We start from the raw sequence: 24,883 nt of genomic DNA, 5'->3' as shown, positions 1-24,883 counted from the left end.
CAAGGGACTACAGGCTTCCCAGTGGCTTTACCCCTCCCCTCCCCCCCTACATCTGTTCTGCTGTCCATCACAACCCACACTGCCTTCTGTGGGCTCCCTGAAGCCCAGTCTGGGGGGGTGTGGGGAGAGGCCGATTAAAACCCCTGGCCACACATTTTTGGCCTCTATGGACTGACGGGAGATGTCCCCTTGGAGAAGCAGCCCTGGGGTGGGGCGCCCCTTGCACCTCATTGAGGGGTCTGGCTAGGTCCCCAGGACGCCTCAGGATTTGTAAATAACTTGCCTCCCCTTTTGTGTTTCTTCCAGAAAAGCAGAGGGTGGGACCACAGGCTCAGTGGACTGGACCTCATCAGACAATGTAAGTGAGGGGAGACCCCAAGGGTGTCCGGAGGGCAGGCTGGCACCGTGGCTCTGGGCCCCTGGGGGTGGCCTCGGTGCCCTGGCTGCACACACCCTGGTCTGACCGATCGGGCAATCAGCCTGCTGCTGCGCCAGCAACTCGCCAGTGGCCAGCTCGGTCCTCCGACTGCACTGGGTGGAGGTAGGGCCAGGGCTGGAGGGCTGGAGGGGAGCCCCGGCCTCCGTTAGCAGCCACATTCTCTCTGGCAGGTGCTAGATGGCGCCTCGCTTGTGCCCAAGGGCCCCCCCAAAGTCAAGAGGCGTGTCCGCATTCCTGACAAACCCAACTACAGCCTTAATCTCTGGAGCATCATGAAGAACTGCATCGGCCGGGAGCTCTCCAAGATCCCCATGCCGGTACGGGCTGGAGCCGGCAGCCGCAGCAGGCTCCGCGGGCTCTTGGTGTGTGTGGGGGAGAGGTCATGGCCTCTGAGAAGTATAAGCAGCCCAGGTGTTATTTTCTTAATGACACCGGAGGAGCATGTAACAAATGATCAAATCGTGTTCAACGACGTTGCCAAAATCCCCCTAAGAACAGAGGTTTCAGTCTCTGAGGGAAGGAGCTAAGGGGGGACGTGGGGACCCCCAGAGAGCACCTCTGTCCCTGGCAGGGCTTCATAGTATCCTGGCTGGCCCAACCTCGTAGAAGGAGGCAGCAGGGCTGGGCTGTCCCCTGTGCCCAGAGTGGTGTCTGGTGCCCATGCCAGTGAGGTCACAAAATGAGGGTAGAGCTGGCATCCTCGTGCCACCAGGCTGAAATGGCATCTCCGGGGAGGAAGAGCTTTGGGTTCCGGCCAGACTTGGTTTCACTCTGTGCCCTGGGGCCAAGCCCCGTCACGACTATGGCCTGTGTGTCCACATCTGCAAAGCGGGGAGGGTCACAGAGGCCACACAACAGTGTCTGGGTGGACGAGAGAACACAGGGCCGTCCCTGTCCGAGGCCAGGATGGGGGGCCACCTACAGGAACTTTACCAGAAACCCAGAACAGCTCAGAAGGAAGACCCCCTCATCTACCCACCCATCCACTCACTGACTCTGACTCTGCTGACCAAGTCAGAAACCCTGGCGTCTGTGGCATTCCCATCCTCGGAGGGGAGAGTGACAGTAACCACCAGCGCCAGGGTACGAGATAGAGCAGGTCAGAAAGCGGTGAGGCTGTGGAGAAACTGAGGCCGGAGGCGCTGGGGAGGAGCGTGCAGGGAGCAGTGGGTTTGAACAGGGCTTTAGAGCAGAGGAAACTCACGGTGAAAGCGCCCCCAGCAGCGGTGCCCACGGACACCTGAGCAAGTGAGGGTGCCTGCCGACCTGGGGCCCGGGGCTCCGGGGGTCCGCACCGGAGCCGCGCCTGACCGCTGCCTGTCCGCAGGTCAACTTTAACGAGCCCCTGTCCATGCTCCAGCGGCTGACGGAGGACCTGGAGTACCACCACCTGCTGGACAAGGCGGTGCACTGCACCAGCTCGGTGGAGCAGATGTGCCTGGTGGCCGCCTTCTCCGTGTCCTCCTACTCCACCACTGTGCACCGCATCGCCAAGCCCTTCAACCCCATGCTGGGGGAGACCTTTGAGCTGGACCGCCTCGATGACATGGGCCTGCGCTCCCTCTGCGAGCAGGTGAGCTCGACTCACGCTCCGCTGATCCACTCCAGCCAGGCCCACGCCCGTGGGGCCGAGCCAGTCAGCAGCTGGGCCTCCTGCAGCAGGGGCAGGTCCCAGGACACGCTACCTGTCCCAGGACAGAGTCAGGGCTGGTGTGCAGGGCAGGGGAGGCCCCTCTCCTTGCTAGGAACCATGCAGCTATCAAGGGATATGTGTCTGGTGCTGTCGGGCCGTTCAGGTGGACCAGAGGGGGGGAGGTGGCAGGCAGAGGGGAGCCTGGTCGGTGATGGCTTAGAGTGTGAGGAGCTCCTGGGGTCCAGAGGTCCTGCCGTGGGGGGGGGGGGGCAGGTCAGCTTGCCCTTATCCCTTCTCCATGCCTTCCCTACAGAGATGCGTATTCTCACGGGGCGGAGCCAAAACTGGGCCCTGAGGTCTGGGAGCCTCAGCAGTGGCATCTCAGCCTGAGCTTTGGCGCCCTTGTCTGAAAAGGGGTGACTCTGTTGGTGCCTCCCCCGCTGCTGGGAGAACCCAAGTGGGTGCTGCATGAAGGCATCCAACATAGAGCTTCCCAAGTGGGCTGCTGGACATCAGCTGTGGGCCAGTCACTGTTCTGGGCTTGGGACGGAGCTCAGAAAGCAGACATTTCACGGCCAAGTGGCTAGTTTAAAAGGCGTGCTTCGGCTGCAGTGTAGCACTACAGGAGGGTGGTGGCCGTGACACACCAGGGCACGTGGGGGGCAGAGCACAGGCTGCTTAGAAAGCAGAGCCTGGGGATCTGCTAACTCTTTAGATGTGGGGTGAAGGAGGAGGGAGGGAGGCAAAAGAAAGCAGCAAGGATGAGCCTGGTGTTCTGGGCCTGAACTCCTGAGTGAATTCACTTCTTCACCGAACAGAGTTGACCCAGTGCCCCCAAAGCACCAGGTGCGGACGGGGTGCCTGTTCTCCTGAGAGGGGCCATGAGGAGCAGGTGCTGCGTGTGTCGGATAGTTCTGGCTCCTTTAGAGAGCTGGCTGAAGTTGAGAGGGAGAAAGGAGCACAGGCCAGAGAGGAAGTGGGCAGGCAGCCTGAGGCCTCCGGTTTCACTGTGTGTGGCAGGTGGAGGAGTCTTGTGACACCTGACTTATTTTATGGGGCCCCCCTGGCTGCCACAGAGAGTAAAGCCTGCAGCCGCTTTGCACCACCCACTCTGGCCTGGTGGGGGATGGGGCGGGTTCTAGATGTATTTTGAAGAAAACACAGCCAGGATTTACTAAGGATTAGAGGAGGAACACAAGAAAGAAGGCCAGGGATGACTCGGAAGCATCTGGTGTGAGCAGCTGTTACGACGTGATCATCAGCCTGAGCAAGAAGCCATGATGCGGACCTCCAGGCATGTGCTTGAGTTTGCCAGTGTGGAGGGCTCTAGGGCACTTAGGCCTTGGCCGTGGGCGACAAGGAGTGGTTGGTGGGTCTGACTTGTGCTTCTGAGGCCAGGGAGGAAGTGAGGTGTCACTTCCGGTGACAGGAGACAATGAGAGATGCAGGTGGGCACGTCAGGCAATCTGGTCAGTCCAAACAGCCACCTGAGTGGAACATCCGGTGGGCAGCTGGAGGGCACAGCTGGGCCCAAGCCTGCCTGAGGCCGAGATCCAGCAGCAAGGTGCCCTGGGGAGTGAGGAAGCTGGGGGGAGGCTGAGCCCTAGGACCCTACCACCAAAGGAGCCATGGAGATGAGGAAGAACAAAGAAGGGGGGAAGCGGATAGGGGAGCACCGGCAGGTGAGGCGGCAGTAAGGGGTGCCCAGTGCCAGAGTGGAGTGGCGAGGGGCAGGGCTGTGCAGAGCTTGCTGCAACACCATCCACACCTGGGGCAGGCAGGCCGCTGAGGTAGATTCCCGCTCTGGAGCCTTGCTGGCCTGGAGGGAGGAAGGAAGTTAGAATGGCTTCCCTGGCCTGGCCCCCCCGTGCAACACAGCACAGTAGATGCAGCCCTTTGCAGATGAGTGGGGCAGCTAACTAGAGAGTGGGCACAGTAGCCCTCAGCACAGCTTGTCCCAGGGGCCTCCTTGAGGCCAGGCTCTGTTGTCACCCCCATTCAGAGCCCAAGTCCAGCAGAGAGAAGCCTCAGCCCTCTTCTCCCAACCACAGCAAACCCAGGACAGCCCCGGCTGGTCCCACTACCACACCCTTGCTTTTTCACTCAAAGCACCATCCTTCCTGGGGGCTGCTATGAGTCTGTGGTCCCTAGAGGAACAGGCAGGCCTGCTCCCAGAGCCAGGGAGCTGGTTGTGCTGAGCACGGGGCAGGCTGTCCCCCCAGCTGGTTGGGGAGCGAGCCTGGGCCCATGTCCAGCAGACGCTCATGTCCTGTGGGTCTGGTCTCAGGTGAGCCACCACCCACCATCAGCTGCACACTACGTGTTCTCCAAGCATGGCTGGAGCCTCTGGCAGGAGATCACCATCTCCAGCAAGTTCCGGGGAAAATACCTGTCCATCATGCCGCTAGGTGAGCTGGAGCCCTGTGCTCTCCAAGGACAGAAAGATGTTCTGGATAAGGGGGAGGGTTTTACCAACCCAGAAGCCAGCTTGGGGCCTCTGTGAGTGACATTAGTCTCTCCGCAAATTGGCTTCCCACCTCCCTGGCCTATGTCCTGTCTCCAGTCTACATGAATACTGCTTCCAGTTGTCAGGACCCTGGGACTGAGGGCAGGCGGGTTGGCTGGGGTCTAGCATGGTGAGCCATGACCTCTGACCCTGTATCTGGCTTCCAGGTGCCATCCACTTAGAATTCCAGGCCAGTGGGAATCACTACGTGTGGAGGAAGAGCACCTCGACTGTGCATAACATCATTGTGGGCAAGCTCTGGATCGACCAGGTCAGGAGGGTGCCCTCAGGGAGGGGCATGTGGCCTAGAGGTGGGCCGCTGATGACTACCCTCCCTCACCAGACAGGGGACATTGAGATCGTGAACCATAAGACCAAGGACCGGTGCCAGCTAAAGTTCTTGCCCTATAGCTACTTCTCCAAAGAGGTAGCCCGGAAAGTAAGCATGGCCACCCCTTAGGATCTCGACGGGGAGGGGTGCTAGAGTGGGGTGTGTGCCTATGCTGATCCTGCCAATGTCCACAGGTGACAGGAGTGGTGAGTGACAGTCAGGGCAAAGCCCACTACGTGCTGTCAGGCTCGTGGGATGAACAGATGGAGTGCGCCAAGATCGTGCAAAGCAGCCCCAGCAGCCCCAGCTCGGATGGGAAGCAGAAGACAGTGTACCAGACGCTGCCAGCCAAGCTGCTGTGGAAGAAGTACCCGCTGCCGTGAGTGGGGCTGCAGGGCGGGTAGAGAGCAGGCAGGGAGCAGAAGCTGGAGGCAAGGGGATAGAGGGCAGGCAGGGGATAGCATCCAGCCAGACAAGAGATGAGTGGCAGACACTGGGGTGGAGACAGAGGTTCTGTCCACATGTAGGCAGAGGCCGTGTTCTGCAGCTGACACCCCCGTGAGGGAGACAGACACCCAGGTGTAAGTAAGCATGGCCATATCAAGTGGTAGCAAGTCCTGTGAAGGCTTTAAACTGGCTGGTAAGGACAGAGTCAGTCCCACAGTCCAAGGAACAAAAACCAAATGCAAGAAACAGAAGACTATAAAAAATGGTACGGCAGGTTCCAAAGAGAGCAAAACAGAAGTTTTACAAAGGGAAAATTAAGTAACTGAACTTGAGAACCCCCACTGGGAAGGTTGAATAGAATCCATCAACTGAATATAGGTCAGCTAAAGAGACAAGACCTGGAAAAGACAAAAAAGCTAACAGAGAGAAAGCTCACCACCAGGGCCCCGAGTGAGTCCCTGGAGCAGCAGCCCTGGGAGCCCAGAATCTCAGGAAGACCCCTGGGGTGGCTAGCCACACGTCAGGCTAGTGAGCAGAGTCTAGCATACTTCTAGTCAGAGTCCAGGAGGAAAGAGACCATAGCTGAGGAGCAAACTGCAGGGAATCTTCCACACCAAATCTATAGTAGAAATGCTGAAACTAAGTCAAAGAGGAAGTATGAAGCAGCCAGTTGGAAAAAGACACGTGTGACTTTCTGTGGAGTAGCAGAGTGACAGCTGTGTCTCCTCCACCTCCGCGATGATGGAGACTTGGAGACCGCTGAATGAGACCTTCCACGTGCAGAAAGACTCGCTGACAGCATACAGTCATACACACCCAGCGAGAACACCTTTACAGAATTTTAAAGTATTTTATTTTTAAAGTACTTTATTTTCAGACATATAAAAACTCATGTTGCCACCAGCAGACCCACATTAAAGGATACATCTCCTGTGGAAGGAAAGTGGTCCCAAATGGAAGCACTGAGTTGTATGAATGAAAAAAGAACCAAAACTATGTGAACCTAAGTGAACAGTAACTAAACAGGAATGGTGATGATGTCTTGTGGAATTTAGACTCTAAACATAAAATATAACTATGTGATCACTTAAGTCAGAAGAGGGATAAATGAAAGGAAACTTCTCAAAGGCCTTTGCACTACCCAAGAAGAAGGTCAAGAAGGTATGTTAACTTTTGGCTGTGTGAAGGCTGCTTGTTACAATTCCCAGAATAATCATTACAACAATGTTTAATTGAAATCCCAGAAGAAAAAGAAAGACAAAAAAAACCCAAAACAAAACAAAGGAAAAGAAAGAGAAATAATTAAATAATGCAGCTACATTTCCCAGAATAAGAACAAAGAGATGGGAGACCTTGTGTTGAAGGGCCTGTAGGGTTTCAGACACCAGAGGTAAAAGCTTTCACCCAAACCATACTACAGTGAAAATTTAAAATGCCAAGGAGAAGATTCTAATGGCTTCCAGAGAAGAATGCAAGAAGATTACAATGAAGGATAAAGAATCAGACTGACAAATCAGAAAGATCAATATCTTTCAATAGCCAATGTCTGGAGTAATATTTTCAAAGTAGAAGAAAACAAAATTAGAAGGTTAAGATTTTTATCCAGCCAAACTATCATTTAAATGTGAGAACATTAACAACAACAACTGAAAATGTCATCAGGCAAACAACCTCAGAAGGTTTGCCACACAAAACCCACAATGAAAATGGTATTAGAACTTTAAAAAAAAAAAAAAAAAGAGGGGATCCCTGGGTGGCGCAGCGGTTTGGCGCCTGCCTTTGGCCCAGGGCGCGATCCTGGAGACCCAGGATCGAATCCCACGTCGGGCTCCCGGTGCATGGAGCCTGCTTCTCCCTCTGCCTGTGTCTCTGCCTCTCTCTCTATCTCTCTGTGACTATCATAAATAAATAAAAATTTAAAAAGAAAGAAAGAAAGGAAGAAAGAAAGAAAGAAAATTGTATTAGAAAAATCATTTTTAAAAAAAGAAAAAGCATTTTATTTATTTGTTTTAGAGAGAGAAGGAATGAGAAAGAGAGTGAGCGGGGGTGGGAGGGGTGATGGTGGAGGGAGGGGAGGCCGAGGAAGAGGCAGAGACAGAGAATCTTAACCAGGCTTCATGCCCAACACTAAGCTGACCCGGGGCTCTATCTCATGATCTGAGATCATGACCTGAGCCAAAACCAAGAGTCCATGCTTAACCAACTGAGCCACCCAGGTGTTCCTAGTACTTTGAAAGGGGGAGAAAAAAAATCCAGAAGTGCTTTACTAAGACCACAGTAGAAGAGAAAAAACTCCCATAATAATCCAGAACTTAAGATGTAGATAATGTTAACATGACAGGGTCTGAGGAGAGTGGAGACGGCATCAAGGAATGCGAAGGATCACTATGTTCTTATTAGAAGGAAGAGACAAATATGTTTAAAATAGTAAGGAAAGATGAAAAGAAAAAAGGACAAATAAAAACAGTAAATCAACACAGTAGGAATAGGCCCAAGCATAACAAGTAAAAACAGGTGAAACTCACTAGTCAAAAAGCAAAATACTGAGTGGATTTTTAAAAATCCAGATACATGCACCTTCTAAGAAATGTCAAAAACAAAGACATGCAGAGGTTGAAAGTAAAAGACATCATGGGAATACCTAACTGAAAAAACTGTAAGAGCTATGTTAATATCAAATAAAATAGACTTTAATAAGACAAAAGCATCATTAGGAATGGAAGAGTTGCTACATGACAAAAGTTTGAGTTCTTCAGAAAATATGAGTTTCACTATGCATGTGATGAAACAGCCTCAAAAATACACAAAGCATATACTGATAATAAAGGGAGAAATTGATATATCCATTACCACGATGGGAGACAGAGAGACTTCATTACACCTTTCCCACTTGTTGATCAGTCAGATGCAGAGCAGGGCTGGGAGGTGAGGGGATCAACAAGCGTCTGAGGAGATCAAAACAGCACAGGATATCTACATACTTGCAGTTGTATCAGAGACTTTTTACTTTTTACCCCAGTAGACACCAAATGTATTTGAAGATCTATTGTGTATTGAACCTTAAAGAAAGACTCAACAGAGTTAGAGGGTAGCATACAGACCACATCTACGATAAGACAACTAAGTCAGAAGTTATGAACAAGATGACAGAAAGTCCCCACATGTTTGGAAAAAATTGTTAAGTTGCTAAACAACGCATGGGTAAAATAATAAATTAGAATGAAAAATTTAAAATACCTAAATTGGAGCACCTGGGTGGCTCAGTTAGTTAAGTGTCTGCCTACAGCTCAGGTCATGATCCCAGGGTCCTGGAATCAAGCCCCAAGTCAGGCTCCCTACTTAGCGGGGAACCTGCTTCTCCTCCCTCTGCTTGTTCTCTCTCAAATAAATAAAATCTTATCATAAAATACTTAAAATTTAATGAGAATAGATGTAACAAAGGTGATGCTTCATAGGAAATGGATCGCCTTAAACAGGCACATATATAAGCTCGTTCATTTTGAGACTTTTTTTTTTTCTGAGTTTCTAATCTAAGAAATTAGAGAAAGGTCAACATATAAACCAGAAGAAAGAAGAAAGACTTAGTATTACAAAGATGTTATGATCTAAAGAGTAGATCAAACAAAATCCCAACAGTGATTTTCATTGCTTGATATTATGATTTTTAAGTTTATACTGAAGAATAGAGAGCCAAAACATGTCTGAAGAACAACAGAGGAATAAGCACTAGCCCTATTCTAGATATCATGACTTATTTTGAAGCTGCAATGGAACAGTGAGCCCAGGGCACTTGGGTGGCTCAGTGTGGTTGAGTGTCTGCCTTTGGCTCAGGGCACGATCCCACAGTCCTGGAATCGAGTCCCACATCGAGCTCCCTGCCTGGAGCCTGCTCCTCCCTCTGCCTCCATCTCTGCCTCTCTCTGTGTCTCTCATGAATAAATAAATAAAAATAAAAATAAAGAACAGTGAGCCTGGGAAACAGACCTATGGATGTATATATCTTTGGTATGTAACAAAGGTGATGTGAGATCATGTGGAAAGATGGCATTGTTCCCTAAAAAAAATTAGGAAACTGGTTATCCATATGGAAAAAGATTAACTGAATCTCTCCCTGACATTATAATAGAAATTGACTCTACATAAAAGTCTTAGAAAAAGTATTAAGCCTGATTTGCTGTTAAACAATAAGTTAAACTCTAAGGAGAAAATACTGATGAGTTCTTTTAGACCTTAGGGAAATAGATCTTAAACAAGACACAGAAGAGTACTGATGTACTGAACTATATTAAAATATTTTTTCATTAAAAGAAGTTTTGCTCATTAAGTGACAATTTAAAGTGAAAACACAATATATAAACTTGCAGAAGATAATCATAACACTTAATACCCAACAACAGATCAGTATTGAGAATACATAAAAAAGTATTCGACCACAGTTGAAAATAACTAAAAAAAAGTCAAGAATACCTAATACATGAATAAAGCAAAAGCAATCCGGAAGAAAAAGCCCAAGAGCCATGAGGAAGAATTTCACACAAGAATTAATACATGTGACCAGTCATCATATGAAAATGATCAACATCATTGGTAAACAGGGGAATGCAAATCAAAGCCACATGAGACCATCTTGCCTTCATTCAATTAAAGAAAAATTAAAAACCTGACAGTATCAAGTGTGGAAGAAGATGTAGATCCACGATATCTCCTACACATCGCTGGTGAGAATGTGAATTGGTGCCACCATGTTGAAAAGCAGGTTAGCCTTACCTCCTAAAGAAGCATGCCACGGACGCTATAGCCCAGCAATTCTACTCAAGAGAAATTCCTGCAAATGTACAACAGGAAACATGCATAATATTACTCCAAAGCAAAAACTTGTAAACAACCCAGATCTACCGAACGAATAACTGTGGTATTATTCACAGGAGGCAGTATTACACAGTAATATTCATTCATTGAAACTAATGAACCACAGAAATATGCAACAATATAAATTTTAGTAAATAATAAAAAAAAGTTAGTCCCAGAAGGTTATTACATACATCATGATATTCTTTTTTATACGGTTAAAAACAAGTATGTAAATATATGTACATGAGTACACACACACATACATGCACATTTAATACTACTTAAATATTCAATAAAATTATATTAAAAGGTAAGCAAGGGACTAATGAGCCCAGGAGTCTTTCTGACAGCTGCCTGAGGAGGGGATAGATTGGTGAGTTTTCCATATGGTTAGATGTAGGTTTTGTTAGGATTCTACCTTTTGTTTAGAGGTTCTTCTGGTGGTTAAGTTACATTAATACAAGTGAGGCACGCAAGGACCAATAAAAAGAGGGTGTCACATAAAAGGGATCATGACTAATCCAAAGCTGTACACCTGACATTCAAAAAAGGTGAACAAAAAGGAAAAAAAAAGATAGACTTAAATCCAATATATCAGTAATTACATTAATTACTCTCATTACAGGTATGAGATTTCAGATAAGTTTTAAAAATCCAATTATACCTGGCTTATGAGAGATACATCTAAGTAAGAAAGTGAAAAAAGACTGGAATAACAAGATGGAAAAAGATATGTTCACAGAAATAACAAACAAAAGCTGCTGTAGCTATATTAATGTTGCAAAACAGACTTTAAAACCAAAGGTAAGACAGGAGCTAAGAGGGACATAATGATAAAGGCTCAATCCACTAAGATGAGCTTTAAATCTGAACGTATCCTGTGCTTAAAAAACATAGCCTCAAAATATTAACAGCAAAAGTTGGCAGAAAGACAAGGAGAAAGGGATTAATTTACAACCAAAGTAGGACATTTTAACAAAACCCTCTTAGTAATGGCTAGAAACAAACAAAATAAAGAGTTTAAACCATAGAATCTACTGGACAACTGTAGGAAACATTCTCTGCAGGTACACATGGAACATCTGCAAAAACTGATCATACACCGCGTCTTTCAGCAAATTTCAAAGAACTGAGATTATGCCAGTATATTGTCTGTCTCCAAGGCAATTATACTAGAAATAAAGGTGACTAGTAAAAATCCCCAGATGTTTATAAATTCAAGAAATGTACTTCCAACTAATCCACGGATCTAAGAAGATACCGTGGACATCAGAAAATGTAACTGCATGAAGGGGCAGGGACTATAAAGGCAAACTCAGTAAAGCAGAGAAACCTAAAAGAGAGTCAACAAAATTTCACCTTCAACCAATGAAGAGCGTGGAGGCACCTCGCCAGGCCTGCAGAGTGGGGAGGGGCGCGTGTAACCGACCTCACAGATGTGAAGGGAGGACCTCGCCAGTCCCAGACGTGATGAGATTAGTGATGAGATTAGAAACAACTTCGCACTGATCTAGTTGAAAAACTGGTGGAAATGCGCTAATTCCCAGAGGAGTAGAATGTAGCAAAACTAGAGGCAGGTGCGTGGAGCCGGCGAGGTAGGGCCAGAGTAGGAGGAAGGAGCGAGGCGGGAGCAGCGGGCGGGGCCGCTCGGGGCGGGGCCGGGGGGGGGGGCCGTGCAGGCGCAGGTGCAGGCGCTCACCCCCGCTCACCCCCGCTCACCCCCGCTCCCCCCCCCGCGCAGGGAGAACGCGGAGAACATGTACTACTTCTCGGAGCTGGCCCTGACCCTCAACGAGCACGAGGAGGGCGTGGCGCCCACCGACAGCCGCCTGCGGCCCGACCAGCGGCTGATGGAGAAGGGGCACTGGGACGAGGCCAACAGCGAGAAGCAGCGGCTGGAGGAGAAACAGCGCGTGTCCAGGCGCCGGAGGCTGGAGGCCTGCTCGCGGGGCTGTGGCGCCGAGGAAGGTGAGGCCGGGCGCAGGCCGAGAGAAGGTACCCTGGGGCTGGGGAGCGGCTCCTTCCTGGAAGGAAGGGAATGGGGGCGCAGAGGGGACAGGGAGGGGGACAGGGAGGCGGGGCATGGGGAAGGGGGTGGACCAGGAAGGAGGCCCCCGCCCACCCCCCCGCCCGCCCATGTGCCCGTCCAGCAGAGAAGGAGGCCGATGTGTACATGCCGCTGTGGTTCGAGAAGAGGCTGGACCCGCTGACCGGGGAGACGGCCTGCATATACAAGGGCGGCTACTGGGAGGCCAAGGAGAGGCAGGACTGGCACATGTGCCCCAACATCTTCTGAGCGCCACCTCTCCTGCAAATACAGGCGCCTGCACAGCCTGGTCCACCTCTTCTTTAATGCACTCAATTTAGTACTCAGTGGCCCTCCCCCCAAACCTTCCCACCCTCGCCTTTTTTTTTAAAACACTTTTTTGGGGCTCCCACCTTGGAAGGAGGAAGTGCTGATCTGCATTCTCTTCAGCCCCCAGGTGCTCCGGGTCACCGGAGCCCCTTCATTGTGGACTTGGGTCCCAGTGGGACCCCAGCTCCCAGTTACCACAACTCAGGCAGGCTGGCCCGAGTCCTGGGCTGCCCCAGTCACCAGCCCCACCCAGGGAGGCACTGGCTCCTCCTGAGGAGCCACTTTTGACTTTTTTAGAAAAAAACTATCTCCATTTCTTTCCAGCCAAGACGTTTAGTAAATACTTTTAGTACAACACTTAGCAGACAACTTTCTAAGTGTGCTTTCTTGCCACAAATGTGTCCTGGCAAGAGCCCCTTCTTTTTAAGACATCAGGAAGCCAGACCCCTTTGAGCAGGGAGCATTTTGTAGCTCGACATAGCAGGGCCACGTTTGTGTCACGGCTGCCCAGTCACTGGGAGCACGGACTCCACAGAGAAGGGAACTGGAGGGGCCACCTGGCCCAGGAGACCACAGGTCAGTTGTCTCTGGAGCTACAGCTGCACCCACTGTGGGGGAGGGGGCACTGAGGGGCCCCCACGTAGATTTGAGGGCAACAGCCCCTTGCCTAGCCTTGGCCATGTGAGGGTTGCTCCCTCGCCCCAGAGGCCGGGATGGGCTGGGGGGCAGGGCCTGCAGGTGCTCCCCACCCCAGAACCAGGCCCCAAATCAGCAATAAGAACACTCGGCTCAGCCTGGGCTAGTGCCCCCAGGCACCAGAGACCCAGTGTCCCGCCTCGGCCTCAGGCACCTCCGGAGTGCCCATCTCCACACCCCCTGAACTCCTTATTTGCCTGATTTATATATATATGAGATATATTAATATATAAAAAATAGCTATTTTGCTTAAATTTCTATGGTATGTGAAAGCTAAAAAATGATGAAGACAGGGTGCACTCCTGTCTGAGTTTGGCCCTCCTGTCAGCTGTGCCCCACCCTCTCCTCGGATCCCCTTCCAACGGCTCCTTTCAATTGGTGGGGGGGACTGGGCCAGTATGGCCACTGTCCCGGCCCTTCAGAACCCCCACTCCAACCCCTCCCATTTAAGTTTGGTCCTGAAAATTCATCACAGGGTTTTTTTCTGTATACTCCAGGACTGGTTTTGTTTTTATAAGAAAACAAAAGTGAAAACACCAACATATGAAATGCCTTAGGGTGCCCACTCAAGAGGCAGGGCAGGCAGGGTGGGCTGGGTGGCCCCACCAGGCCTGCAAGTAGAGCTGTGCAATGTACCTCTTCTCACACTGTGAGGGAGCACCTTCTGACCGGTAATAAAAACCTTGGATTTGTTGTTTTCCAAGGACCTGTCCCTGAATGTGTCTGTGACTGGGTGGATCAGGGCTGATGCAGAACAGGTGACAGCCTATGAGGCAGCATGGGGGCGGAGCCTGGGGCTTTGTTCTGCTCTCCACTGAGGCACGCAATGGAAAGTTGATCTGAATGGGGAGGGAAAAGAAGAGGGTGGAAGACCTGTTGAGACAGGGTCTGGGACAGGAAGGCTGCAGAAGGCAGAGACAGATCCTAGGGGAAGGCTCACAGCTTTGCCTGGGGCTGTCTGGGGCCAAGCCAAGGCACCCACTGTGCTCTTCTCTCAGAGGGAAGCTCACTTTGGTGAGTTCCAGGGTTACTCGGCAACCATGACCTGGAAGGCTTTTGTTGTCCCAGGTTGCTAAGCAACTCAGATCACTAGCTCCCAGGTCTGGCCAAGAGCAGCTGGGCCTGGCCCACTGTGAGGGGGCTTCCCACTGACAGTGCTTCCAGGTGAAGGATGGGGTCGGGGCAGGGCACCACAAGAGCATCGCAGCCAGGCTCCAGTCTCCTGCCCTGAAGCCCCAGTGCTGTGGGATCCAAGGCTGCCCCTGCACAGCTCCTTCCTTACCAGGGCCTTGCTTTCCCACCTGTGGGGAGGCAGGCACTGTGAGTCCTGCAGCTCTCACTGGCCAGAGGTGCAGGGCGGGTGAGGCAACCCCACAGTAAACTGAACACAGGGCAGTGGAAGAGAGTCTGCCAAGGGAGAAGATGGACTACGTGGGCAAAGACCAGAGGTGACAAAAGCCAGGCCACTGAGATAAGGTGAGGGAAGAGCCTGGAGTGAAGTCAGGCAGAGCTCTGAACAGGGAATGACATCAGGTTGATGTTCTTGAACCCCTCTAACCTGATCACAGGAGATCAGCCTACACTCTTCAGTCTATCCACCAGCCATCACTTAGTAGACAAGGTCATAGGAAAAAAGATTCTGCACCATAGGCTATAAGGGGCCTCAAAATACATCTGATAAAAAGATGCAAAGACCTTCATAGATACAACTTTAAAATTTTACTCAATGACAGAGAAGACCTGAGTTAAAAGGGAAAACACCATCTTCACAGATGGCCAGCTGTTGTGCGTTGTTACCAAATCTATAAATCCAACAGGATCCAAATCCAAATCCTACGAATATTTTTAAACACTTGAGGAGTGGATGATGAACTGTACATGGGAGAGTAACTGAGCAATTCTTGAGAAGGTAGAAGACATGGACTTGACCTGCAGATACCCGAACATGCTGGAAAGCTACCATCAAATTGCTTCCTTTTTCTCCACTGCACATCTGGCACAGTGTGTCATACTATATATTTTATTCGTTTGTTAACTGCCTCCCCCACCTCACAATGGACTGTGAGCTTCATGAGAATAGGAATCGTGTCTGTCTTACACACTGTAGCATCCCCAGTGACTGAGGAGATGATCTGTAAATAGGTGTTGAATTAATTCCAGGCCAGAAGGCCCAGCCAGAGCAAAAGCTTAGGAGGATACCCCCTAGAGCCACTGGGAAGTGCGGCTGCAGCAGCAATTGTGAGAGGGCCTCAGAGATACAACTGGAAAGAGCTGAACCTAGGGGCCCAGGAAACTCCTGCTCCCACAAACGTGAGAGTCCAAGTCCTTGCTCCTGACAGACTGGGGGAGGAGGCCTGACGTTCCCTTACCCCCAGGGCTGGTGCTCAACATGACATGGGTAAAGGACACCAGATAGAAAAATGTCAAAGTGTAGCAGAGAGACACCCCAATGCAGTTTCTGATTCTCCTTATGAAGCTGGCCAACCTAACTTCAACAACAAAACCTGGAAAAGACAGCATGAAAATATATGTATTTCAAGCACCTGGGTGGCTCAGTTGGTTAAGCTTTTGACTTCAGCCCGGGTAATGATCTCGGGGTCTTGGGATCAAGCCCTGCATGGGACTCCCCAGTGAGTCTCCCTGTCTCTTTCCCTCTGCCCCTCCCCTGCTCATACTCTCTCAAATAACTAAATCTTTTTAAAAAATAGAATTTTCAAAAATCCAAATAGCAAAGAAAATCCTGCCACATACCAAAGATTGATAACTCAGGTTGGTAAATCCATGCCCAACTTAACTTAGGGTTACCACAGAAATGCAAGAATGTGTCAGTATTGGGAAGCTTTTCATTGTGAATTATTAATCAACCACCCTTGTGTAAAACTAGGCATGCTAGATAAAATTTTAAAATATCTTAAAAGCATCCATGAGTTGGAAAGAATATAAAGAATACTTGGGCCAAGTAGTAAATGACTGTAGAAACGTGGAAAGGTAAGAAGAGCTCTGAAGTCTGCTTTTCCCTCATAGCCAATGAACTTAAGTTTCAACTGCCTCAAATGACCTTCCAAGGTAGGGTATGTAATAGGAGATGTCCTCTATAAAGCTGGACTCCCAAAGGTGTATACCTTTGATATAATGAATCCAAAATCAAATATAGGAAAATTGTTTGTCTTAAAGATTAGTCCTAAGCACAGCAGAAAAGAATCCCCTAAGAATTTGTAATCCAGAGCAGACCCTCACATAGTTTGGTTTTATAGCAAAATATATACTACCTGGATATCCAGCAAAACCTCTAGCAGAGAGTATAACATGGTCTCAAATTGGCAATGTCCCCAGAGTCACATGAGAGAAGCAAAGAAATCCTCTCTGGAGGCTATCCCCTTCATTCCAGGCTTTATGGAATCCCAAATAGGAAGTTGTAAAGAAAATGAATACCTTACAGTGTGATATCTCTAAACATACAAGGAAACACAACACACAAGTTGGCCCATGAGCATAGGCCAACTGAAATAACAGAATCAGACATAAAACTTCTCCATATAGTGAAATTATCAGACAGAAGATAAAATAAGCACACATATTTCTAGAAATGGAGGTTTTCTAGAATTTTCATTCCTGAAAATGAACAATATTTTTACAAAGCTCTTTAAAAATCATTTAAAATAATAACTTTATAATATTACACTACTAAAGAGCATATTAGTGACACAGAAGTAATATCTGAATAAAGTATCCAGAATACAACACAAAGATGTGAAAAATATGAAAAAGAAGACACATGGAGAGTAAAGTGAGAAGATCCCATATGTGTCTAATCAAAATAGAGCAAAACTCTAGCAATATCAAGTGTAGGTGAGGAAGTAGAGAAATGAAGAACTTAGTGAGCATGACAGCATGTAAACATTAAACATACAAATGCTTCTGAAAATAATTTTTAATACTTTTTTTTTTTTTTTAAGAGAGAGTGCAAGTGGGGTGGGGCAGAGGGAGGAGACAGATCATCTTAAGCAGGCCCCACCTGGAGACAATTGGCAGGGCTTGATATCATGGCCTGAGATCATGACCTGAGCCAAAACCAAGAGTCTGAAGCTTGGGGCACCTGGGTGGCTTAGTCATTTAAGCTGCTGCCTTCAGCTTAATGATTTAAAAATTCCCAAGATGGGACGCCTCGGTGGTTCAGCAGTTGAGTGTCTGCCTTGGGCTCAGGGCATGATCCCGGGGCCTGGGGATCAAGTCCCACATCAGACTCCACGCGAGGAGCTTGCTTCTCCCTCTGCCTATGTCTCTGCCTCTCTCTGTGTGTCTCTCATGAATAAATAAATTCTTTTTTTTTAATTTTTATTTATTTATGATAGTCACACACAGAGAGAGAGAGAGGGGCAGAGACACAGGCAGAGAGAGAAGCAGGCTCCATGCACCGGGAGCCCGACTTAGGATTCGATCCCGGGTCTCCAGGATCGCACCCTGGGCCAAAGGCAGGCGCTAAACCGCTGCGCCACCCAGGGATCCCTAAATAAAATCTTTTAAAAATAAAAATAAATAACTATTACCAAGAAGTCATGAGAAAGACCAATATACAGAGTCAATCTCAACAAATCCTCATCAGGAAAATAAAAAGACATCCACAGCTAAATACAATATAGTGAAATGGCAAGACTCTTAAAACAATGAAATCTTAAAAGTAGCCAGATTTGGGGTGGGTGGTGGGAATGACTTCAATGAGCATTGATTAGGCACGAGCTGACCTCCTAAGAAAGAAGGAAAAAGTTATTTCTCCAAAGTAGAAAAGATTAGTATTCCCAGTAAAAATATCTTTCAGGATCCAAAGGAAAATAAAGGTATTAATAAAAACTTACTAAGACAATATTAAGAGTCTTGAGGAGTTAGACTTTGGTGAGTTAAGTATTAGGTAAAAAGCACGGAGTAATTGCTAAAGGAAGAATAACAAATTTCCAAAACAAGGGAAAACAGTATATGTGTGTGGGGGGGGGGAATTTCAGTCAATCTAAAAGGAAGAGGAAAAAAATGCAGATAAGGTGGAATAAAAATTACAAAATAAGAAAAATAAGTCAATGCATCAAATACACAAAATTTAAGTAAGTTACATCTTTGGGTAAGAACAAAAATATCTGGAATTTTAAAAATCTCACTATATGTTACTTACAAGTATAAACTGAATACAGACAAGATAGATTTTAAAGAAATGTGTATTTCTATATGTCCACTCCTAGAAATAAGTCAATTTATAAAGATAAAAGATAAAATTCACAAAGTTCTAAAACTTTTACGCACCTAATAACATCTCAAAATAAAGTAAAACAGAATAGTAAGGAGAAGTAGATAAATCCACAATCATAATGGAAGATTATAATATACCTCTCCCTGTAGTGAGAGTTCAGGCAAAAAAATAACAGCAATGTTTCCAACAGCACAATTAACAAACTTGATGTAATGGGCAGATAACTGCAGAATACAGGGATGCCTGAATGGCTCCATAGTTGAGCATCTGCCTTCAGCTCAGGGTGTGATCCCACAGTCTCAGGATCAAGTCCCACATTGGGCTCCCTGCATGGAGCCTGCTTCTCCCTCTGCTTCTCTCTGCCTTTCTCTCAGTGTCTCTCATGAATAAATAAAATCTTTAAAAAAAATAACTAGAATATAGATTTTTGAAATGTACATGGAACATTTTTGAGTATTAACCACATATTTGGACCAGTTTAAAGCCTCAGCAAATTTCAAAAGACTAGTATACAGATCACATTCTCAGACCAAAATGAAGACAGTTCAAAATCAATTAACAAAAAGGCAATTAGAAAATAAAGCCATTCTTGGGACGCCCAGGTGGCTCAGCGGTTGAGCTCTTGCCTTTCAAGCCCAGGGTGTGATCCTGGAGTCCTGGGATCGAGTCCCACATCGGGCTCCCTGCATGGAGCCTGCTTCTCCCGCTGCCTGTGTCCCTGCCTCTCTCTCTCTCTCTCTGTGTCTCTCATGAATAAAAAAAAAAAAAAAAAAAAAAAGATTGCCTTTAAAAAAAAAAAGAAAAAAAGAAAATAAAGCCATTCTTGAACATTTAGAAATACACATTTAAATAATTAATGGATCAGGGAAGAAAAACCACAGAAATTATAAAATACAGTTAAAAATTAAAATGCTAAATATCAAAACATAGGATAAAGCAGTACTTAGAGAAAAATATATAGCATTAAAAGCTCATGTTGTAAAAAAAGAAAGACTAAAAAATAATGAGCTAACCATCCAATTTGAGCAAGAAAATGAACACTAAAATGAACTCAAAGGAAATAAAAATCAGAAATTAAAGAGAAAATAAACATAACAGGACAATAAAATCAAAGGTTTCTTTGAAAACCTAAAATTGACAAATTTCACTAATAAGGAAGACAAAATGAAGGAGAGAGGAAATAGATGAACCTAAAAAACAGTATTTGAAATAAAGAAGACATAGATGCTACAAATTTTGTCAAATAAGGATATTACAAACATCTTTTAACATTAACTTTAAAAACTGAAATGAAGTTCTAGACAAATCTAACTTAAAACTGACTCAAAAATTAGAAAACCCTGAGCTGCAGTATATCCATTTTTAAAAATCAGTTTAAAAACTTCCCTTCACACATATACATAAAAAACTACAGACACAGCTAACCAAGGGACACAGCCTTACAGAAACTATTCCAGGAGTAGAAGAAATAGTCCCTAACTCATTTCTTGAGGCTAGTATAATCTGGTCACCAAAACCTAACAAGGACAGTAGAAGAGAGGAAAATTACAAACTAGTGATGGTATAACTCAAAACAAAAGTCTAGAAATATAGAAAACTTACAATCATTATTCTAGAAATGCAAAGTTAGTTTACCCTAAGAAAAACTGACGAATGTAATTCACTACATTAACTAAGTACACTACGTGGTTAGTTCTATGGATGCAGAATATACTTTAGATAGAATTCAACACACATCAATGATACTTAAAAGGAAAAAATGCTTAAAAATCAGAATGGAAACTTCCTTAATCTGATGAATGGTATCTACCCAAAAAGGAGAAGGAGAAGAAAGCTTTGTCTATGAGATAAGAAACAAACAAACAAAAAAACCCTGCTTTTACCCTTTACATTCAACATTGTACTGGCAGCCCTAGCCAATGCAATAAGGCAAGAAAAATACATGAAGTATGAGGATTGGCAAAATTATCATTGCTCACAGACGATATGCAAAACTGAAACGAATCTAAAGGTAAATTAGGGACCCCTGGGTGGCTCAGTCAGTTAAACATCTACCTTTGGCTCAGGTCATGATCCTGGAGTCCCGGATCAAGCCCCACATTGGACTCCCTGCTCAGTGGGGAGTCTGCTTCTCCCTCTTCTTCTTCGTCTGCTTCTCCCATCTCCCCATCCCCACTCCACTCATGTTCTTCCTTTCACTTGCTCACTCTCCCTCTCAAATAAATACAATGTTTAAAAAAAAGAATACAAAGATAAATTCAAACATATGAAAATCAAGTATATCTTTATGTATTAGCAACAAACTGTCAGAAAATGAAGTTTTAAGTTTATTGTATAAATTACAATAGCATCAGAAACCACCAGGTACCTAGGATATATCTGATCAAGAAAATATAAGACCTCTAAAGGGAAATGTATAGTATTTTCTTGAGAGACACTAAAGAAAAAATCTTAATTAATGGACAGTAATACTATCTTCATGGTTTGGTAGACATAAATATCAATTTTTCTCAAACTGATGACATAATTAATTCCAATGAAGCTCCTGCAGGTTTTCTCATAGAGCCTGATTAAATAATTCTAAAATTTATATGGAAATGCAAAGGACCAAAAATAGTCAAACACTCTTGAAGCATAAAGTGGTCAAACTGGCTCTACTAGATATAAAAGCTTATTGTTAAATGGTAATAATTAAATCAGTGTGGTATTGGCACAGAGAAAGAGATAACAGACAAATGTAACTGAATAAAAATCTAGAAACAGATTTACACATATATGAACATTTGATATATAAGAGAGATAGCAGGGATCCCTGGGTGGCCCAGTGGTTTAGGCGCCTGCCTTTGGCCCAGGGTGCGATCCTGGAGACCCAGGATCGAGTACCACGTCGGGCTCCCGGTGCATGGAGCCTGCTTCTCCCTCTGCCTGTGTCTCTCCCTCTCTCTCTTTCTCTCTCTGTGTGACTATCACAAATAAATAAAAAAATTTAAAAAAGAAAGAGAGCATTGCAAATTAATAGAGAAAGGTAAGACTTTTCATTAAAGGGTATGGGGACAATCAGGAATTAGTAAGGAATTGAATCTCTACCTCATACCATACACAAAAGTCAATTCCAGGTGAATTAAAGATCTCTATGTGAAAGACAAAACTATAAAGGTTCTATAGGATAACATAAAATAGTATCTTCATGACTTCATCATAGGAAAGAACTTCCTGAAACAAGCTACAAGAAATGCAAACTATAAAAAAGATTGGTGAATTAATCTACACTAAAATTAAGAACTTCTCATCAAGACTCTCTAAAAAGAGTTTCTAAAAGGAAGCAGTAGAAATCTGCAACATAACTTACAAAGAACTTGTATCCAGAATATACAAAAATACAAATAAATAAGACAGAATAGAAAAAATGGTCAAAAGTTTTGAGCAAACAACTTATCAAAGAAGAAATCCAAATGGTCAGTAGACAAGAAAAGGTGCACAATCACATGAGAAATCAGGGAAATGCAAATTAAACTATGACAAATATAAATAAATGAATAAACATACAAACCACAATGACCTACCACCACATACCCATCAGACTGGCAAAAAAAAAAAATTCTAGTCTAGCAATATCAAGTGTAGGTGAGAAAGTAGAGAAATGAAGAACTTAGCATGAGAGCATGTAAACATATACAAATGCTTCTGAAAATAATTTTGACATTACCTAGTAAAGTTGAAAGGGGTATTACCTGTATGATTCAACAAGTCTCCTCCAAAGATAATGTATGCAACAGAGAGGACATAAACAAGAATGTCCACAGCTGTACTGTAATAGCAAAAAAACTAGAAACAACCCAAATGCCAGTCACAGAGACCTGGATAAAAGAATTATATGTTCCATTGTAGGGTGATTCATTGTTCATTACCTTATAATATTCATCTGTGATAGAACACCATATGGTAGTGAACATTAATAAATTACAGCTATATCTAACAACATGGACTTCTGGAACAATATCAAAAAGAAATAGCAAGTTGCAAAATAGTAAATGTGATGTCTACTAGAGTTCAAAAACATGCAAAACAAAACAATTATTTAGGAATACAAACTGAAGTGGTAAAAGTTTCTAAAGAGCAAAAAACGGGGACACCTGGGGGCTCAGCGGTTGAGCGTCTGCCTTTGGCTCAGGGCATGATTCCAGGTCTGGGGATGGATTCCTGCATTGAGCTTCCTGCGGAGAGCCTGCTTCTCCCTCTGCCTAGGTCTCTGCCTCTCTCTGTGTCTCTCATGAATAAACAAAAATAAAAATTTTTTAAAAAGCAAAAACAAATATGTACATCAAATTCAGGATGGTGGTTACTGTTGGGCAAGGAGGAAGGGGGAGAGGACCTAGGAGAGGCACACAGATTTATAAGGTAAGTATATTGCTTTTCAAAAAACAAGATGATAGGTGTACACTGCATATTCTTTCCATATATTTTATACAGTATTCTTTTGTAGCAACACAATGTCTAATAAAAATGACTGTTAAAACAGCTTAAAGGGAAAAAAACTCACTGTTTGACAGTTGAGGTTGTATGTCTGACAATTATGTGCCCCCCAAGCCACGTTTCAGTCTATGTAACCAGCATGCCCTGGTACTCCACTCAGGTAAGACCGGCAGCCACAGCTCCATCCCTGAAGCCCCAACATTAACGAGACAGAAACTCTTTCCACACCTTAAAAGGCCATTCACCAAAACCATCAGCTAATATTCTGCTCAACTCTAACTTGTGGATTTGCATCTCTTCAGAAACAAGACCCAGAGAATTATTCACCATTGTTTCATCCATTTCAGAAGTTCTAGCCAAAGCAAAATGACAGGGCACCCGGGTGGCTCAGGCAGTTAAGCTTCAGATTCTTTTCTTTTTTCTTTCTTTTTTTTTTTTTTTTTTTTAAGATTTTATTTATTTGAGAGAGAGAGTGAGAGCACAAGTTGGAGGGAGGGGGAGAGGGAGAAGCAGGCTCTTGGCTGAGGAGAGAGCCCAACATGGAGCTCAATCCCAGAACCCCAGGATGGTGACCAGAGTGAAAGGCAGCAGCTTAAATGACTAAGCCACCCAGGTGCCCCAAGCTTCAGACTCTTGGTTTTGGCTCAGGTCATGATCTCAGGCCGTGATATCAAGCCCTGCCAATGGTCTCCAGGTGCGGCCTGCTTATGATTATCTTAATCTCCCTCTGCCCCACCCCACTTGCACACTCTTAAAAAAAAAAAGTATTAAAAAATTTTTTTAATAAAGTAAAATGGCAAATTGGTGCACTGGCAAATTTGCATCTGTAAAAGAGTTTTTTTTTTTTTTTTGAGTTTATTTTTTTAAAACTACCAGAGTTCACAACAGAAAATAAATTATTTTAGTGTTTGCCTTTTTCTCTATTATTAATAATCAGGAACAGAGATGGAAAAAATATCCCATTCACAGTATTGACAAAAACCATTACACACTTAAAAATAAATGAGAAAGTATTAAAATTGTATGAAGAAATTATAAAATCTTATTGTAGGACGAAAGTCAAACAAATGAAAAATCATTTTGTATCCTCTGGGGAGATTTAAGGTAATAAAAATGTCAAGTCTCCTATAACTTCATCTAAATTTAATGCAGTTATAATTTAAGTCACAATGGAACTTTTTTCTTTGGCGAGGATGGGGAAAATTAGGTAACATGATTTTAAGTTTCACTTAGAATAAATTCTAAGAATAGCCTGACAAAGTATTAAAAAAAAAAAAGTGAGGGAGGCTGATCCATCTAAACTCCTGGTGTCCAAAATTCTAGTTTCAGCTGGGCCCGCACCCCTCACATCAGAATTACTGGTCCAGCTGCTATCAGGCTGTTTCCAATGACACGCCCCAGGGGCATCTAAATGGGCCAAGGTTGTGAGACGCAGGGGGAGAGGCCCAGGGGCCGGCAAACAGGCCAGACCTTGGCGGAGCATCACTGAAGGCGGCTATTTGAAGACGTAAAACATGCCGCTTCCTTTCCAGGTCCTGTATCGTGCAGATATAAACGCGCTACACCACAAAGTCCTCTTCAAAATACTTTCTGTAGTTGCAAAACCAAAAACCAAAAAACACACCAAAAAATAAAAAAACCCCAAACAGCTGAAAACCGGGGGAAAAAATTTTTTTTTAATCTCACACTTGGATTTAATATGCAGACGCCAAAAGAAGAAAAAAAAGCGACACCCACTTTCCCGCGGGGGGTGTGGCGGCCGCCCCCGCTCCCGGCCCCGGGGGTTCCCGCGCGGAGGGGCCACCGCCCCCACCTCCGGCCTCCGCGGCCGGTCCCCGCGCAGCTCGGGTCGGTCCCGGCGCTTCCTCCGCCTCCCGTCCCCGGCCCGAGCCCACCGGCTCGTCGCGCTCGGGGC

General features: G+C 45.7%; 1 protein-coding gene across 3 annotated transcripts in view; it reads left to right on the top strand.

Annotated features, from left to right (window-relative positions):
* OSBP2 (oxysterol binding protein 2) overlaps positions 1 to 13,962 on the top strand; it is a 189,431-nt gene extending 175,469 nt beyond the window's left edge. For 2 of the 3 annotated variants that reach the window (XM_041728512.1, XM_041728511.1), the window contains 9 exons: positions 307 to 358; positions 610 to 756; positions 1,767 to 2,012; positions 4,360 to 4,480; positions 4,746 to 4,849; positions 4,922 to 5,017; positions 5,104 to 5,288; positions 11,949 to 12,175; positions 12,358 to 13,962. In XM_041728512.1, the coding sequence (XP_041584446.1) occupies positions 307 to 358; positions 610 to 756; positions 1,767 to 2,012; positions 4,360 to 4,480; positions 4,746 to 4,849; positions 4,922 to 5,017; positions 5,104 to 5,288; positions 11,949 to 12,175; positions 12,358 to 12,503 (1,324 nt within the window). In that variant the 3' untranslated portion in view covers positions 12,504 to 13,962. The remainder of the gene's footprint in view (positions 1 to 306; positions 359 to 609; positions 757 to 1,766; positions 2,013 to 4,359; positions 4,481 to 4,745; positions 4,850 to 4,921; positions 5,018 to 5,103; positions 5,289 to 11,948; positions 12,176 to 12,357) is intronic. The other variant, XM_041728510.1, reaches the window with a different exon arrangement.
* The last annotated feature ends 10,921 nt before the right edge of the window (positions 13,963 to 24,883 follow it).

The sequence above is a fragment of the Vulpes lagopus genome, chromosome 14, assembly GCF_018345385.1.
Source record: "Vulpes lagopus strain Blue_001 chromosome 14, ASM1834538v1, whole genome shotgun sequence".
NCBI lineage: Eukaryota > Metazoa > Chordata > Mammalia > Carnivora > Canidae > Vulpes > Vulpes lagopus.
The sequence above is the reverse complement of the archived record's forward strand: the minus strand, read 5'-3'. Positions and strand labels throughout refer to the sequence as shown.